This window comes from Megalops cyprinoides, chromosome 2, assembly GCF_013368585.1.
Source record: "Megalops cyprinoides isolate fMegCyp1 chromosome 2, fMegCyp1.pri, whole genome shotgun sequence".
NCBI classification, from domain to species: Eukaryota; Metazoa; Chordata; class Actinopteri; order Elopiformes; family Megalopidae; genus Megalops; species Megalops cyprinoides.
Genome location: NC_050584.1, coordinates 57,525,448 through 57,544,465, shown reverse-complemented (window position 1 = coordinate 57,544,465; position 19,018 = coordinate 57,525,448). Strand labels below are relative to the sequence as shown.

The 19,018-nt window shown below is 40.8% G+C and overlaps 1 protein-coding gene across 3 annotated transcripts in view; it reads left to right on the top strand.

Moving 5' to 3' along the window:
* LOC118772586 (guanine nucleotide exchange factor VAV3) overlaps positions 1-19,018 on the top strand; it is a 64,362-nt gene that overhangs the window by 6,799 nt on the left and 38,545 nt on the right. For all 3 annotated transcript variants that reach the window (XM_036521051.1, XM_036521050.1, XM_036521049.1), the window contains exon 2: positions 7,268-7,384. In XM_036521051.1, coding sequence (XP_036376944.1) covers positions 7,268-7,384 — 117 coding nt within the window. The remainder of the gene's footprint in view (positions 1-7,267; positions 7,385-19,018) is intronic.

The window sequence follows — 19,018 nt, the reverse complement described above, 5'->3', positions numbered from 1 at the left end:
CTGCCCACCAGACACACACGCTTGCACACGCGCACACACATACCAGCACTGACCTTTCATTCTGTCGCCAAGGTAACTGGCTCCCCATCCACCAGGGAGTGGGATGGATAAGGGGCTGTGCAACAGAGTAGCGGATGTTATTTTCCCAATTAGAGAGGGTATAGATTAAATATTTACAATTCTTTCAATAGTTCAAGTGGGACCAAGACCTTTAGCTTTTATTCCTGGTCTTTATATTAAAATATTATTCTTATTCAATTTACATAAATATGCGTTTCAATTATGTATGTCAACACAGATTATTATTATCTATGACAACAATTATTTCTATTTGTTTTCTTATATATACATGAAATGAAAGACAGATAAAATCACAAATTACAAAAAAGATTTAAGATTTAATTTGTATGTCAATTATGTATACTGGGTCAGTTTTTTCAAGTTTTTTCATTTAAAAATATCGAGTGACACAACAATTTCCTTCCACTTCAAAGCCAAAAACACTTACTAGGCATTGTAAGAACAGAATCATTTGTAAATAAATTTTCATATCCATAGCATGGTTTTGTAGGCACAGAGAATTGTGAAATGATTTTGTGTCCTACACAATTTAATAACAGTTAGGTATTACGTTTTGCTGCTTGGTCACTGCAATTTGATTGTATTTAGTTCTTTGTGAAAGCCTTTTTATCCTTCTCAAGTAGAACATGCTGCCTAAAATTGGTTTAAGTAAAATATTATCCCAGTTAAATGCAGCCATCTGGTCAGTTGAGTTCCATGAAAATATACTTAAGTCAATTTTGCAAAACAATGGCTGTTTTAGTAATGTGCTAATGTGAAATGAATCATCGGGTCACTGTCCTGCAGAAATTGGCCTAGATCATGTCACTTCAGCCTGTATGCTGAGTGAGTAATCTAACTTTATATTATTTAGACTCCATATTGCCTGCAGCAACAGAGCAGCCTTTACTCCAAAGGCTTTCATTGGACCATTAGGAAAATAATGTACCCCTGAGCACTTCCTAAATGAAACGCGGTTTCATTGTATGATTCTAGGCAAAAATAGAGTGCTAATACCAACACTGCTGCCGGATGAAAGAAATGGTATCTTTGCAAGCTGATTTACCCTGGACTGTAGATACAAATGCCTAAAATGCATTTCAATCTAGCAAAGCAAGCTATTAATAAAAACCTAGATTAGTGAGTTGCGAAGGATGTGAGAACATTTGCTTCGGTTTTGAGCTGGTGTTTCCATTTGGTCTTGAGTACTCAAATAACCTGCCCTGATTTGATGATCTGGGGATCTTTAATAACCTTTCAGCACCGCAGAAAGTAAAGTAATGCTCCGAGTGTAGGCACATACATATAGGCATCCTCACACACATATGATCATGCATGCAAGAGTGTACACACACACAGACAAACTAACACACATTTGCATGCACACACACACACACACACACACACACACACACACACACACACACACACACACACACACACACACACACACACATACTAACATGCACACAGACATACGCACAATTCACAATACCCACTGCAGCTGAGCTCAGATATTGTAATTATGCACTGGACCATCTCAGAGGGAGAGAAGGGGGTGGGGCTGGATACACTGACTTCACGCTCCATTGAGAGACCCTTTTGGGCGTCCCCTTAAAGGAAAGAGATGAGTGGGGGTGGAAGGACCCTATATTATTGATAAACAGTATCTCACATGTCATACTCACATACTCACAAGGTTTGCTCACATATCATTTCTCTCCACAGCTTTCCATTAGGAAATGTATACCCCTGTTTTTACATCACAACCTGGTGGCTGTACCTGTACACATGAATTTTGTGTCCATTTTTGTCTTATATCTGTACCCTTTACATGATTTGAATGTTTGACATTTTCATTATTCTGTAGAACATTTTTTATTGTAATCTATACATTTTGGAGGGCATGTTTAAATTAGGTACACATTAAAACACAGCGCCCTGTGTTTATATAGGCATAACCTATGAAGACATCATTGGAAGTAAATATTCTGGCTTTCTTGATGGAAGAAAAAAGAATTTGCTTCAGTAAAATCTCAGCTGAAAGCACTCGTAACAGTTGTGGATTTTTTACTGAAAAAAAAGCATTGATCTCTGAGTGTGAATTATTGATACATCAATACCATTTGAATTTCACAAGGGTGCTTTATTTATTTATTTATTTATTTATTTTTTGCCTGAGGTGCCCTTTTGGGCAGCACGGCTATTAGAGCTGATTGTTTGAGTGCACCAGTGGATGAGAACTGAGTGGGACTTAATCAATTTCTGTTTAAACACCTGACTCCCACCAAGTGTATTGCTCTGTGCCATAATGTAGGCTTGCCTAGTTCACTTCAAATAGCAGTCTCCAGTAATACCTGTGATATGTAGTCTGTAGTGGTGCCTTGATGAAGCAAGCTGATGCCATACGATTGTAAAATTAATATTGCATGATCATTTGATTCTTGGAAAATGGAAAATTGATTATTGTTGTTATGGTTATTTTGGCTCGTCACCGAAAGTCTCGCTCATTGAAAATTGCAATACGGTCGTTAAGCTGTGATATGCAGACAGTCAGTTTCCATCCTTGGGCTGGCTGTATGTGCCTCTCATCAATTTAACTGAACGAGTCTTGCAGGGCTATGATTGAATTCTGTGTACATCCTGCAGTACTGACTCTCTTCAGCAGCACAGTAAGCGACCTCTTCAATTCATCCACATTTATGCAGTAATAGGCAAATGAGAGATAGGAAAGCCTAAGTGAGATTGTCTGGAATTGCACTGATCTATAATTGAATTGATGGGACCTGATTAGGCGTCCTGACACACTGCACTGATATTGACTCCTTCCGAGGGTTGCCATGGTGCAAGCAGTCAGTTGGTTGGCTTCGGTGCCTGTTGAAAAATGCTAAAGCAAAGCTCAGACCTTTTGATTTTGGAAGAGAAACACAGTTACACAGTCTGAGCAGACTTTTTTAAAAAATGAGAGCAGAATGTGAATTTCAGAAGGCTTATACTTTGTTTTACAGATGTTTTTCCACGGCACTGTAATGTAATATGAGCTGCAGTGTGTTGTGCAGTGACTTCTTGTGACTTACAAATTGTCTCATCCAAATTGGGTTTCGGGTGACCTACTGAGCCTCCACTGATATCACCAATTCCCACACAGATGGAATATGATGCTGTGGCATTGTGTCACCATTTGGAAAAGCAATCAGTTGGAGGAGTGCAAAAAGGATCTTAAGGACATCCATTGGTATCCATTTCACCTTGCTAAATTTCAGGAAACAGCTTACTGAAATGATCTTCAACCGGGGTTGCTAGGCAACTCTCCCAAAACATCATTGATCTAAAAATCCCCCAGTTAAGGTCATTTTCATGGATTTTACCCTGTTTGTCTCCATCCATCATCAAAGTAAGAATCAAGTAACTGACATGGGGTAACACAACGTATTTGCAAGATGGAATCATCTGGAATGATTAAATCTTTTACAATACATTACTTTCATTTTCAAATGGCAACACCTTTTTTTGGGGACAAGTAAATGAATGAATGTGAATGAATGATTGCCTCTGCCGTGTTAAATAATCCTTTCTTCCATTTGTCATTTGCTCCATTCCCCCAGTGGTTCAGTTCAGGTTCCATACCACTAAAGATACACATAATGGTGGGCATTGGTTTTCAAGACACACAATACATTTTATCTCAACTGGCACAAATGTATGAGCTGCCTGAGGCAAGTCAAAACACAAAGCAAACTAAAAGAAAAAAAATACTCCATGCTACACACATGTGATATGAAATTATGAACCATATCATATATGTACAGTTACCTCATGAAAATGAAGTACATCTAAACCATTATGTCTTGACGTAGTTTGCACACAGCTCACCTGGTAACTAACTAAAATGCTGTATAGACCTTTCTTGATGTAACCTGTAGCTGTGTTTCCACTGACCTGTATTAGTAAGTCAGCTGAGCCTGAGGTGAACCAGAGTGAATTGGGGAACCAGAGGTGAGCTAGAGGAATTTCCGCAGAAAACTTGCTCTGGCTGACAGTATGTCGCAAACCCCAGATATGATAGGAGGTTTGGCCAGACGCCTGTATCAGCCACGATCTGACAACTGCTTTTTTCCTCTTTAAGATTCAAACTGCTCCATAAGTCACAGAGCAGGCACGGACAGGGACACAGACTAGGAGAAGGGGTGTGTCACAGCTGTGTGGATATTTACTATTTTTTCTTTATTATTTTATTTCACAGATGTTGTTTTACAAGGTTGTCGTTGCAAGATACATATCGGGATTGGTTAGCACTGATATGATTGAAAAGTACTGATTTTAGTCCAAGGGATAAGAGATTACAAAACGGCATAATTTGGAAATGGCAAGTTTGTTTTCATTGCAAGAATATGAGTGGCTACAAGGGAGGCAGGAGTGAGTGTTCATGGTTTCGTGTGGGCTCATTTCTTGCTCTGTGAGTTTGGAGTGTTAGGGGTGTGACGTGTTTTGGCACCTGCTCATATCTCAACAGTCTCTTTTTCAACTGTCTAACTTGAGGAAATTTTTTTCTCTGAGTTTTTATGGAAGGCCGCCATTGGAGAAATCTGTTCTCTAATGAATGTCCCCATGAGTTCCTACCATACTTTTCCCTCCCATCAACTGAAATATCCCCTGCAAATGGGGGATTTCTCTCATTCTGGCAGCACGTCTCTGAGTGGTTGGTATTCATGCTCATGTGCAGCACTTCAGAGTTCCACAGAAGCTTTCAAAGTATCTCTAGCCTGCTTCCTTCAGATACCGAGCCCCCTGGGACTAGGAAAGATGCCTGGGCGTCTGCAAGATGTGCTTTCTCGATAAAATAGCGAGCACATACAGCTGTAAACATCATATGTATTTTGAAGTTCTGTAGGGCTCTGTTTGCTTGTCTGATCCCATTTATCCTCCCACAAGTGCATAAAGGTAGAGATATAGCATGTTTCACATTTGATAGTCAAGCTGGTTGTTTTACTGTGTGAGTAAGGCCCTGGATTGCACTTTGTCCTGAAATGTCAAGAACAATATTTATGCTTTTTTATTCAAACTTATAATTGACACATTGATGATTGAAACGTTGCTTTCACAGTGCATTGCAGTGAGTTTGAAACTACGCTATTAAGGACTGAATTTAAAGGCGTCAATTTTCAGGATATGCATGGGGGTTCAGAATGTAATATTCTTAATATAGATGTAACAGGATATACCAAACCAAAGAGTTTTTTAATCTCAATGATAAAAGTCTCCCCTTACTTACTGTTACTCAAGCCGAAAAGTTTACATGGAACTACAGAGGTAATAAATGTCTCTAGAGTCCAAGAGAATAGAGAACAGAATAGTCTCTAGACAACAGGTTTTTGAGGGTTGGTGTAACTACATTTATTCATTTGGCAGACACTTTTTATCCAAAGCAACTTACAAGTGAGGTAGAGTACAACACAAGCAAAAAAATAAATGCAACTGAAGAATAAATGAAATAAATGTAACTGCTGGTGTTGCAAAAAAGTCGAGCTTGTCCAGACTGTAAGGGGATTGTTCACTTAAGATCCTTATCAGTTGTGTGGATCTTTATGCTTGTTCAGTGTTGATTTCTGTATTGTGTCTGTCACTAAGCAGTTCCACAGCTATAGTCACACTTGCTGGCTAATTCCCTTGAAATGCCCCGTTAATGTTAACAGGAAAAAATTCCTCATCCTCTTCCTGTTTTTTTTTTGTGCTATAAAAAGTATGCAGTTTTAATAAGGCCCTCTTGCAGTGGTGTTGTTTTAAGATAAAATAAAATGAAAAATACATAAGAATACATCTGAGCACAGAATTATTTTATCACTGATGTATTGTGGTGGAGTTTTGCAGTCCGATTTGCTAAGGTGTTCTACAATGATGTGAAGCAGTTTTTGCATGCATATATCTGATAACAGGCACAGAGAGGAGAGGTTATGTCTATTTCCTCCCATTGTTAACTGCAGTATTCCAAACTGGCATCCATCAGTTGTCTTTATGTTAGCTAATTACCCTACATGAGCATCAGTTAATCTCTGTCGTAGGAGAGGCACTTAGATAAAAAGTGCAGAACTGCCCCCCCAGATCAAATACAGTGGGGAATCAGCATTTTGTGGTCAGTAAATCACTGCATTTTGTTTAGTGACCACCCAGTTGCTCTGTGTTATTTTGACTTTGTTCCCGACCATTTTGCTGTTGGAAGCACTACATACAGCCTCATCCACTGCATGTTAATTAATCTCACCAGCAAAATTTTCACACAGAGACGTTTGCAGAAATATTTGCCAAATCTGTAAAAGGTTCACAAATCAGCAGAGTTATAACAGTGATGGCTAATTTCTCAAAAGAACCGTCTCTCATTGCCACAAAAAACTGGGTTTGAACAGCTTTAAATGTATAACAGTTGTATCTTCACACTTGAGCGGACTAATGTTTTGTTTGGTGTGGCAGCCAAGTTTAATTGTGAACCAGACATGAACCCATTTGTCTTTTTGCACCAAAAGCCAATCACATATTGTTAAAATCTTCCAGCAACTTTTTGGTAAACAGAGCAAGGCTTGTGCAATCATAAGAATGCTGGCTGATTCTGAGCAAGCTGCATGATTACCTCATTGTGAATTGGACTACATACGTTATGATTATGTACTTTAAAGAAAAACATTTTGTATCTGCTGAAATTTCAGTCTAGACTAAATCATAACTTTGACCCACCCAGTAAATTAGACAGTAAGATCCATATTCCGTGCTTGGAGAGACATGTTTCTGATTGCGACTTGTTTGTTTTTCAGAACTGAGGTTTGGTCAAGGCCTGTATCCAAACTTTCCTAACATGTCTAATGTCTTTCTAATGTCTTTCACGCTCTGAATCCAGAAGGTTCAATTCAGCCTTACATTGGAATTTACCTTTAACTTCTAGCAACAAATTTATGTATGCATTATGATATTGTATACTTACACAGTGTTTTTTTGTTGTTATCATCTACCACTAAACATTGCGTCGTATAAATATAGAAAAAGTTACACTTGCTTAAATTTGTTACTCAGAGTTAAGGTCAAAGAACCATGGACTGAGTCTGGTTCTGGACATGATCACAATGTCGTGTCTTGACTTGACCATTTCAGATATGACTAACATTTTATGAGCTGTGATAATGCCAACTGATTGAGTGTTTCTCTAATTTTCCCCCTGTAGTTCCTCTGCCTGAAGAACATCAGAACCTTCCTGTGTGCATGTTGTGAGATATTTGCCATGAAGAAGAGTGAACTCTTTGAGGCCTTTGACCTGTTCGACGTTCGGGATTTTGGAAAGGTAGGATAAGAATTTCATACAGTCCTCACTGTTTCCTGAGCATGGTGGTTTGCCATTTGTTAAGCTGATACCCTTAGACAGCATGATACACAGCTCTTTTACTTTGACATTTAGCACAGTCTTTAACAAATTCCTACAGCTGACATGTTAATTTAAAATACGATATTGTGCTTTATTCAAGGCTACAACAGCATAATCACAATATGATGATTATGAATATGGTGAATATGATGGTTTTCAGTTTAAATATTCAGCTTTATTGCGAAAGTACTTGATTTAATTAGATTGTCAGTGAAATGCAAGGTCAGTATCCCTGGTGACATCTGCTCCTCACTCTGCATACGTGGACAGAGATTTACACTGCTCGCTCCATATGGTGCATGCTTTCTGTTTCTGAGCTGACAGTCTGAAGCCTGGAAAACGAGGGCCGAGTGGTGCTCAAATTTCCACTCATTAAAACTGGAAAAACCCTAAGATGTTGCCTTTTTTATGGGGTTAAAAGCCCCGCCTGGGTTCATTATTTTTTCAGCCATGATGGGAGAACTGTGTGCGCTTGCTGCTGCGCGCAAACATTTACAGCTCTAACAACCCCCGCCGGCAATTTAATAAATTCTCCAGCGAGCTTTAATTAAAGATCGCTGCCGATCGGCGGGGCCACCGGACTGCCCCCTGCGCGGGCGGGGTGGGGGCGGGGCAGGCCACTCGGGTGGAAGGGGATCGCCTCAATGAGGATATCGGTCGGTCATTATGAGGGTGTGTGTGTGTTTGTTTGTGTGGGCGAGCGTGTATGTGATGGTAGTGGTGATTGGTGTGGTGACCTGTGAATTTGAGCGTCTTTTGGGCCTTGGGTATAATGGCCCTGGATGCTGTTGTGATTAACGCTGACCCCAAGCTACGGGTCCACCAATAGTCAATGGGAGCCGCTTCCTGCTGCCTTACACTGCATACCCCTTATGCTTTCCCTTATGTCATGGAGGTGTGGCACTTGCCTCAAAACGTGAAAGAGGGAGCCTCTACAGATAACCCATGAACGTATCTAAAATGCATGTCCATTAGGGAAGGAATGCGTTGGTGGTTATTGTTAGGTTGTTGCCAGCAAAGTCTCCACAGGTATCCAATATTTATGACAAAATCTATGAAGTGTGACACATTCCTTGCCCCGGTTAAACATGGTTCCTTCCCGTTCCCTGGTGCAGTGGAGCTCTGCATATGATCATCTGTGATTAAAGCCCGGCTGGATTGCTGACAAGAGGCTGTCTTCTCTCTGAGGCGGAGAGTACATCCCTGTGGAATTTTCCACATTAGCGTGCTCTGTTACATCTTGAATATGCATGTGCGAAAATGCCCTTCTGTGCTCACCGCGGCGAAGGTGATATTTACTACCAGGAGAGACTCATTTTCCCTGCGTCTCATGAAGCGATCGACGTCTGCCCTTTCAAGGTCGCCTGTGATCAATAGCTTGCTTGCTCGTGTGGCTCGCCCACCCCCACTACTGTCCGCTGTTGGAAGATGTTGACCAATGGCGAGAGGCTTCCTTCAGGATCGTGTAATAAGATAGGTCTTCTTGACTCTCCTCCCAATATTCTCCTCTCTCTCTCTCTCTTCCCTCACAGATGCTCTCTGATTTTGATGCAGAGTCTTATCTGATTAGTTGCTGCCACGTGCACATGACTGAATCTCGCACCATGTTGATGGGGCTAAGATGTCAGCTTCATTGCGAAATGCTTTGACGTTAGCGGGTTATCGCCCCCCCCCCCCCCCCCCCCCCAAAATGATGTCTGGTGGACCAGGTCCATGAGCAGTAATGGAGCATTAAGGAGACCAAATCGGTGGGGCTGTCATTCTTATGCAGTCTGCATCGCATTTTATATGAAGTGTTTTATATGTAAATGGTTTGGCAGTGTGCTGTGATAGTGAAAGGAACCTGAAGGGCTGCTGTCTTTGAGCCATATCCTTAACATGAATTCCCTCAGTAGAAATTGAATATAAATGGATCTTGTGAAATACAAAATTATGCTAGTCAAGACCTGAGGGAGGAAAGGCTGTCCTTTACAATTTTTTCGTGTGTTTCTCACGGCATTTGCGGCTACATAATGTGATCACGCTAATCAAAACTGAGAAAGCGAAATGACAGGCCATCTTTCTTACTGGAACTGATTCAAGTCTCAACATTTGGCCTTTGGTTTTTGTGAAACCTTTGGTGCTTTAGATCTATAACAGCCTGTCATATGGTCCATATTAGAGGAGCGGTACTTAAAAGCAGGGCTCAAGCTGGATTCGGGTCATAGTTTCATGCCTTTGACCTGGACATAACTAGAACTGAAGATGATCAGAATGATAGAAGAAACAATGCTGTTTTAGTCATCGGCTCCCTCATAAAATGCTCTGAAAGTCTTAAAACGTAGTAACGTGTCCCTGTCCTACACTAAATCACCCTGTCCTATTGGAGGTTTTCTGTGGGAGATGGTTTACCATCTTCCTGTAATCTTTTGAATAAAACTCTGAGGCCACCTTCTCTAACCACAGCTATTTTCATTGACGGCTAGCTGCTAGCTAGAATCTTCAGGCTTTCTGTTACCTTCTCTGTGTTGCGTACCAATTGCCACAGATGTTTTTACATCTGCAGAAATGTTTACTTCCATCTAATATAAATTGAACATAGTTAATATTAACATGGTACTGTAACTCATTTATTTACTGGACATTTCAAAAATAGACCACCAACATCTTCATTTTGCACTTCATAATAAAAAAAACATCTGCTTGGTGCATTGCCAAGACAGGGGAGCAACTAGGCATTTTCAATACACACGTCAAATAAATGTATAAATAGTTATTCTACACATTATGTGTCCAAAATTTTTCAGTTGATAAACAACACTTTATTTGGTCTGAGGGCAGGACAGAGTATGACGATCATGCCAATAGTGAAGCATTATCAGCATTTTCCCCATGTTTTTGAGTCACAGAAAAACGGCTGGTTTAATCATTGTCGATCTTTCATCCGGTGCACTGCTCTGCATTTGTAGTAGACCATCATTCATCTGACCAGTCAATCGACCAATCACACTTTTGCTGATGTGGCACACTTTCCAGTGACATTGATACAGAGTTCCATGAAGATTGCTTAATAGAAAAGAGAGAGAATGAGGTTCATTTCTATGTCAGTTTATCAAAATTTCAGAGCCATCTAAGCAAAATTGGAGTCATCTACTAATATCCCTGAGCAGTGGACAAACTGTCTTTCCGCTTCATCATTAGGGTCATTCTGAATATGTTTCGACAATAGGAAACAATGCCATTATTTCCATGCCTAGAAGCCTGTTGCTCTAGTCAATGACAGAAATCATTTGCCTCTATAAGGGAAAATTACAGCATGCAGAGTCATCACTTAATGCCCTGTAATCAGCTGAAATGAAATGCTGAGGTGGAAAGAAAAGTAAGCCTTTGCACACGAAAATAACTATAGTGGTGCAAAACCAGCCTAACCTACAGAACTGAAAGGTACACAGAGTGAGTATGGAATAGTTAAGCTATTCGAATCGAGTTTTAAGGCAGCAGGATAGAGTGGAAATTTAGTAGACTGTAGACCCAAGGACCTTGGTTTTTGAACTCTAAAACCAAGGTATTTTACAATTAAAATGTACATTTGTACACAACAAGGTGGCCTGAGATGCAGCAAAGTGTAGAAAAATAGAAAAAATAAACTTTACATTCACAAATGGCACAGTGAAATATCAGTGTTAAGGTATCCTTTGTTTCTGGTCATTTCAGTTCTCTTGTGTATATGATATACAGTATGATGTATAATATATGATACATGTACAGTATATGACTGTCAGGTAACAGTCTAAATCTCAAATACTATTGGATTGTTTGGGATCTTCCTCCAGGGTGTTGATCTGCTGATTCTGTAATGAATGAAAGGGAAAATCTTATTTCCTGGGCTCGTTCTGATGGCAAAGTGAATTCATTGAATTTACATGGAAAGCATGTAAACCTTAGTCTGAGTTTATATTTGACAGTACACAAACAGCGCCAATTGTCTACGACTGTGGTTGACTGAGACATTATGTCACATGAATAGACACAAGCATCATGTTCAAAACATATATGTTTGGTTTGACAAGAGGGGGATATTTTCTGTAGAACGGAACATTTGAGAGTGCTGCGCTGGTAGAGGGTTCACTATGTGGCAGCCACGGGTTAAATTAGCAGACACATCCGATAACCCATTGGATTTTCCACAGTTTAAATATAACGCATTTAGCCAAGACAGAGACAAAAATCAATATGGCCTCTTCGGCAGTGGCGGCCGAGTGCCCTTCAGAGTGCCATTTTAAGCGGATGCCGGTTATTTGCCCTCTGCTGTCTAGATATCATATAACGAATGATGGGTAATGGATACCTTGGCGGTGGGGGTGAGGTGGGGATGGGGGGGGGGGGGGGGCAGCTCGTTGGAGGCTGTGATGAGCTGAGGTACTGTCTGAGATTTCACCGGGGGTTGCGTCCGCAGCTGTGCAGAAAATTGTGCAGGGTGGTGAACTCCAGGCTCATGCACACAGGAGGCCTCACCCGAATAAGTGACGCTTGTCAAACAGATGTGCCAAAGGCCTTCATTGTTTCCAGAGGGCTGCTATCAATAACATATGGATTTGTTTGTGTGTTTTTTTAATAAGCACATGTTGTTGTTTTTTCCATTTCAATGTTCCAAAACCACAACATTTGTGTGAAGACTCTCTCCACAAAAAAAAAATATATATATATTATAATATTATATATTAAAATATATATATATCTTACTTCTCTTCCAAAGTGGCGTTGTCTGCTCCTGGGTCAATCTGGTTCCAAGTGTTAAGTTCTAAAAAAAGGTTCTACTATATGTGGTGGTTCTAAGAAAAATGATACATGGTACAGTCTCATTTCCCTTTATGTCCTTTTGAGATGGTCTGCTGTCCATATCCCGGCTATAACGCGTAACTTTGCCGTGACAGTATCGTAGCCTGTTAAAATGTGATAACTTGGAACACAGAGTTGCCTCATCTCTGTTCCTGGTGTCACTTTATAGCAGACGTTGGGTGGGCAGTTGTTACGCATAGTACCAGCTGAAGCACCAGTACTTGCTTATATGGAGCCGGTGACAGGACGTTGATCCTGTTTAACTGTACACAAGGAAGTGGAGTTGTTCAGCAAGGTTCTGAGACCCAGACAAGATTCAAGTCCCAAGGAACTGCCAGTGTGTGAAGTAATATGAAACAGGAAATGGGCAGCTCTCAGAATCGGTTTGCCATTGTCTCATTTTAGAAGTTACAAAGAAACCCTCTAGCTTCCCCTTGTAGAAACCCTAAGCTCTGGTACTATATTGTGGCCAGAGACCGCTGTGTCACTTTCAACTGTCTACGTATGTGTATATGTGTGTCTGCCTGTGAGTTTGTGTGTGTGTTTGTGTGTGAGTGGGTGTGAGAGAGACAGAGTTTGTGTGTATGTGTCTGTGCACATTGAGCATTGGGCTCGGAGAAATGCAATTTCGTTCTGCTGTACACTACTTGTTGTATGGTTGGAATGACAATAAAGTAGACTTTGACTTTGACTTTGATGTGTCTGTCTGTGAGTTTGTGTGTGTTTGTGTGTGTCTGTGTGTGTGTGTGTGTGTGTGTGTGCACACGCGCCTGTGTGTGTGTGTGTCTCTGTGTGTGTGTGTGCGCATGTATACATGCAACTGTGTGTACTGAGTATACCACAGCCACAGCCCGCTTCCCCTCGTCCCCTCAGCTTACTTCCACTCCATGAGCACAGAGCACGCTGGCCTCCTGTCTCTCCCCGTGTGTTTGGAGCCGTGGAGGCGACGGAGCAGGATTTAGGCACGGAGAGAGCATTTTCTCTTCCTTTTCCTGGCCCTCCTGACCTCTGCTGCGTGGCGTTTGCTGAGTGCTGCATGCCTCTTACTCATGCTTCCTGTGGCTGCGCTGTGAGAGTAAGGGGGGGGGGGTGGGGGGGCCAGGCCAAGTGGGAAGGGCAGTCATTTCCTTATCGCACCTCAGCTGCTTGTGGGCCACAGAGGCATTTAATGCTCAACTTAAATAAATGGATGATTTAGGGGCACCGTTAGCAATAATGTCAGTTCATTTCCTTAGTTTCCAAACCTAGTTACGCGTTTGCAAACCGTAGAACAACGGCTGTTATTCCTTGGATGTGAAGTTTGCAAACCTAGAAACGCAGGTTTTTAATTATGTTATTTTTCTTCATTGCTTATATCCTAAATTAAACCTGTAAAGTCTGTTTTAACATCACCAAAAGCCTTACATCACTCTTCATGGGTCATTTTTCTCAACGATCCATGTGTTTATTATCATAAGTAAAACATGGTTTTGGTTTTGGTTATGTAAAAACCAAAAACTTAGCATGGGGGTCATCTTTCATAGGCATAGCAGACCATGCTGCTGATCTCTACGTGCTTTTGTAACTGATTGCTGTAGTGTGCACTGTCGGAAGGGGAGGATTTTCTGAAAATAGAGCAGAAGGGGCTTGTGGGTCGACACAGGCCATTTGATTCTAACCACAGTGTGCTGCAAAGGCGGCTGAGTTTCTGCTGTTCTCAACAGCGTCCCAGACAAACTCCCTGTCCCCCTCTAGTGCGGGACACCTTTGCCTTACTCGCCATATCCGACTCAAACACTCCAGGCATTCAAGAAGACACACACAAAAACATTTTTTTTCAGAGATAAGTCACAATATTATGCAGACATTTTTTCCTTTAAGATAGTTGTCTGTCTTAAGCTGTTTGTCTTCCCTGTGCGCCTTCCTTGTGACCCATTTTAAGGAAGGGAGCTGTTGTATTGATTTCCAGTCAGGGTGGAGGAGGGCTTTGTTTTCACCTAGGCCTGTTGCGGGTGGGCTGCTGGCGTCCATGGTAATCTCAGCATTACGCTCGCCCCGTCTGTCCTTTTCAGGTGGACAGAAAGGTCAGGGTTGGACGCATGTGCAGAAGCCTGTCATGTTGTTGGAATCTATTACTAATGATGAGATCAGAGAAGAGGGCTCGGAAAGGGAGGCTGTTCGCTCCCTGAATGCGCAAACCCCCAGCCTGAAATAACAGACCATGCACGGTGGCTCACATGTACACTTTCCGGCTTGTGTTACCAGTTTTGTGAACTTCACATTTGCTAGTTAAGTCAATTGAGTTGGACTTTTTAAATCATCATCGTTTTAAACAGTTATTCATGTCTGCATGTGGTCACTGTGACCCAGAATGTCATGTAAAATTTGTGTTGCATATCATTGGTTTTCCTGATCCCGCAAAACAATAAAATAATTCATAACTTTGTATTTCATCAATCAGAAAAAAAAGTGGCCTAAGACATGTTATGTATATATGTTAATTTGTGGTTTAGCAGTGAAGATTTATGCACTAGGAGATCAGGTTCAATAAGGGTTTAACAAGCACACAGACCGCTTTGATTTCTGTGTCTCCTTGTTTCAAATTAGCCGTGAAGTCCAATGAAACTGTGAGCGCATGACTCATATAAAATGTGAGGCAATTTTGGTCACCAGTTTTAAATGGTTTTGGCGTCAGCAAAAATGTAGTGCTTTGCTGTACTAAAATAGGTTTTGCTTTATTTTGAGCAATCTTTCTAATGACAATGACACAACACACCACAACTCTGTATGCTGTGTAAAGTATGTAAAATCTACTTTGTTGAGGCTTGCTCTGCTTTTGCCTTTCTGAAAAAGGCCTGTGTGATGTTATATGCACATTCTTGCCTTATGTAAAGTCATTAAAAAGGTTTGCTATTCACGTGGAACAGTTCTGTTATCATTGCTGTAAATGGCTCTGTCGTTATGTGGCCGTGACTTTTTTCCCATGACCCTCTGTGCTTCAGAATTATATTCATTGGCATTATCCCTCCATATTAAGGTAGCAGCCCTTTAGTGTACCAGGAATTCATGGAGCCATGCTTATGGATGGGTGATTCTGTCTCATGCTAAATGTCCTGCCATTCATAGGAAGATGGACATACTTTGTAGAAAACCTTCATATCTGCTTACACAGTGACATGTTTTATCACTGTATCTGTTTATGGCATTGGTAAAAATCATTTTCTCACCTTGAAAGAGGGGCAATCATGGTAAGATGAAAAGACCATATATAGTGCAAGTATTTTCACTGTTTAACAGTTGAGGTTGAGGGTCAGATCCTGTTTTTGCTCAGTTTGTGTGGAAAAAAAAAAAACATGTTGGTGAAGTGTTTACCCAGAATCTCTAAAAAGGTATTCTGCCAAGCATACGTGTAAATGCCAAATGAGCAACATTTTGATTTCATAATTTATCAGCACTGTGATATGCATGTTTCCCAGGATTAGCTGACAGACTGATAACGATTAGTGTGAGTGATGAGTGTACGTCATGGAGGTGACACAATTTCCTGGAAATTTTACATCTGAAAAATCCCACGGCAGAATTACTAATCTGGCAGTTAATTCATTTTAATGTTAATAAATAAAGCCTTTAACTTCATTGTGCTCAATTCGGCATTCTTTCATTCAGGTGAATTGTGCATTACTGCTCGGAGACTTGCTGACATGGACGTGTGGTTAAACACTCTTGCTGAAGTGTGAAAAAGGACCTGGGTGCTGTTGTGGTCAATGCAGATCTCATGGGAACACCCAGCAGGAGCTTCTCTGACAGGAAGGGATCCTTTAACCCTTGAGGCCCCGCCTCAGAGTGATTGGATTGGTCTTGCAAGCTGGACAGCAGTAAACCTAGTTCAGTCTTTAACCCTAAAAATGTCAATGCTATGTCTGAAAACAGTTGTAAATGGTGGACTCGTTGTTATCAGTGCTTGTTGCTCACCCTGGTTGCACTGTATCCCAGTTTATTGTGACATACTGTCACCATTTTGTTTTCCACTGCTTTGCTCCATTTGCCTCATGAGTTGATGTCTCACAATGATTACTCCATGCTTTTTCCCATAACATCTTTGACACTGTTTGCTAAATTGCACACGAGGCCAGTTTAACTTGAACCAGACGCTGAACGATCGCGGTACAGCACTCACTTCTCTGGACTGAGTAATGAATAACTGCAGCTGGGCCTTGTTAAATAATGAATGGCAGTAAGTGAAGAAACAGGCTGAATGATGGGACTCTGTTCTAACAGATATATCTGAGCTCTGTCTTCTACTGAAGGATGAAAAGTACCTTAGAGACAAGAGGAGATATTTGAACGTACAGAGGCAAGCTGCTTCCACAGGACACTATAATAGATCTCTCAGGCTATTAAGTGCAATCGATCAATCACTTTTTATTTGGTGTAGCACAAAAGAGAATGGTCTTAGAACACTTCACAGATCACTTTTCATATAAACAATCGGCTCAGTCAAACAGAACCAACTTTGATATGATATTGCATGATAACGGTGTTATATATACTATATTAACAATATAAATCCCTCATTCCCCTAGTGGCAACCAATGATAAAACTTAAGAGAAAATCTACTTAATCTATGAGGGCAGTTTCATAAAGTTAACCTGAGAGGAAACTAAGTTACACATGCACAGTGACTACGGATGCACAAAATTTGCTTTTTTATCAGTTATTAACCATTTAGACAGAAGAAAATACAGCATTAATTTATATAAATGTCACTTCCAGTTTGATCTTAACAGTAACATACAGTAATTTTACAGTATTTATTCCAAATGACCTCAACTGAACTGGCAACTTGCATTTTGTGATTGGGTGCATTTTATAAACAACATTAAAACTTAAATGCGGAAATATGAGTAAAATTTGGAATAATATTAAATTTTAGAGTAGGTGCATCTTCCTTGAATGGAAGATGGGACAACTAGCTGCTACTTTGTTTTAGTTAACGTCTGTCATAAATAAACTGCCATAGGACTTGTGTTGTAGGTTCTAATGAAAATTTTGTCTGAGTAAACAGAATGTATTGAACAGCACAGTATAGAAGCACAAAATATCATTATGTCCCATGATGATTGGTATCTTTGGTTATTGGAATTATTGATCACATCATCTATAATAAGCATAGATTACCAAAATATTGATTTGTCAACCATTAGCTTCAGATGTGGTGTGCAGTCCTTGCATTTCAATTTACACAACATTGCTGTCCGGAAAATACCAGCCTTACTTCAAGTACACCCCTGATTATTATGCTAAAACAATTGCAGTTCTCCACTCTACAGTCATATGAGGGTGACTTCTTCGTATATGCAGATGGATCTTTACATTGGCAACTCAAGCTTGCTTACAGAACAGCAGTGCTATGATGTTCAGTTGTCCAAACCTCTACTTATTAAACATCCAGTTTCCGAAACCACCGTGAAGTACTTCTGCAGCTATGAAATACTTCGAGTGTTACTGTACATACCAGAGACAGTGTATGTTTTGCTTGTGAGGTTATTCTGGTGAGAATATTTGTCCTTCAATGGTTCAGTTTTTTGTGGACAGTTTTGCATTTGGGGTGGGGCACTTTCACACCATCAGTGAAGTTAGATTTTAAAGCACAGACACATCAAGCATGTCTTTCCTTTGTCACTAACAGCCACACATAACCGCTTTCACAGCTATGGCTTTTTGTAAAATGCTAGTATCTGTGTCACGGTGAGCTTTTGGTGGTTTTTTCAGTCACTAATTAGAACTGCTATAATGTGTCTAAATTGACATTTGGCCTGTGCTGGGCAGTTGATGTGCCACATATAGCAAGGTGTCACATTTTCTGCCTAAACGTGAAAGCATCATTGATTAATCGAAAATGATTGAAGATGACTGATTGGTTTTGTGTCTGATTCCCTCTTATTTTTGGCATCTTTGTTGAATAATCAGTGAGTTGAAAGACCATAACTGAATGAATACAGAGCTGCAGAAACATTCTGTATAATCATGTAACTACATAACATAATAATAGCATATATGCTATTATTGTATCAATGTAACAATCTAAGATCACTGCGTTGGTGTGTTGCTAGTTGTAGTAGCTAGCTGTAGTGTCACTTGTGTAGTATCAGTCAGGAAGTGTTGGTTGTGCTGGGACTGTGGTGAGGGTGCTCAGTCGGTGTGAGCTGTCAGAGTGACGGGTGCGCCGCAGTGACACCGCGTGAGGGTGTTTGCGGAAAGGCTGTGAAACAGAGCCAGGTTCTAATCCTCCCGGCGGGCAGGGATCTGCGGGGGAATGTTTCAATGCACCTTGGCCGTGCCCTTGCAGGGTGACCTTTAGGTGTCAGAGGGGAGTGGGTTATTGGCTTATCACAAGCGGCTCCTCTGGGAAAGACAGCGCGCCTGGCACCGGGGGCCCGCTCCGAGAGACACAAGTGCAATCTGTGCGTTTCCAAAACATCCACGCTCACTAATTCACTTTTAATGGCTGCAGTGAGCTGTGATGACGCAAATCGGTAACGTTTTTAAAACAGTGTTTTAATGCAGTCATTAATTTTGCTCATGCTTATACATCCAGTGCTCTTAAATTCATATACTCTATACCAGAGCGGGGTTTACAGAAGTGGGATTGCCAGAACTTTCATTTACCACTCTGGAGTCAAAACTACAGGTTATTTCATTGCGAGTTTTTTCCCTTTACTAAAGCAATATATAGCAGTATTGAATATTTTTCC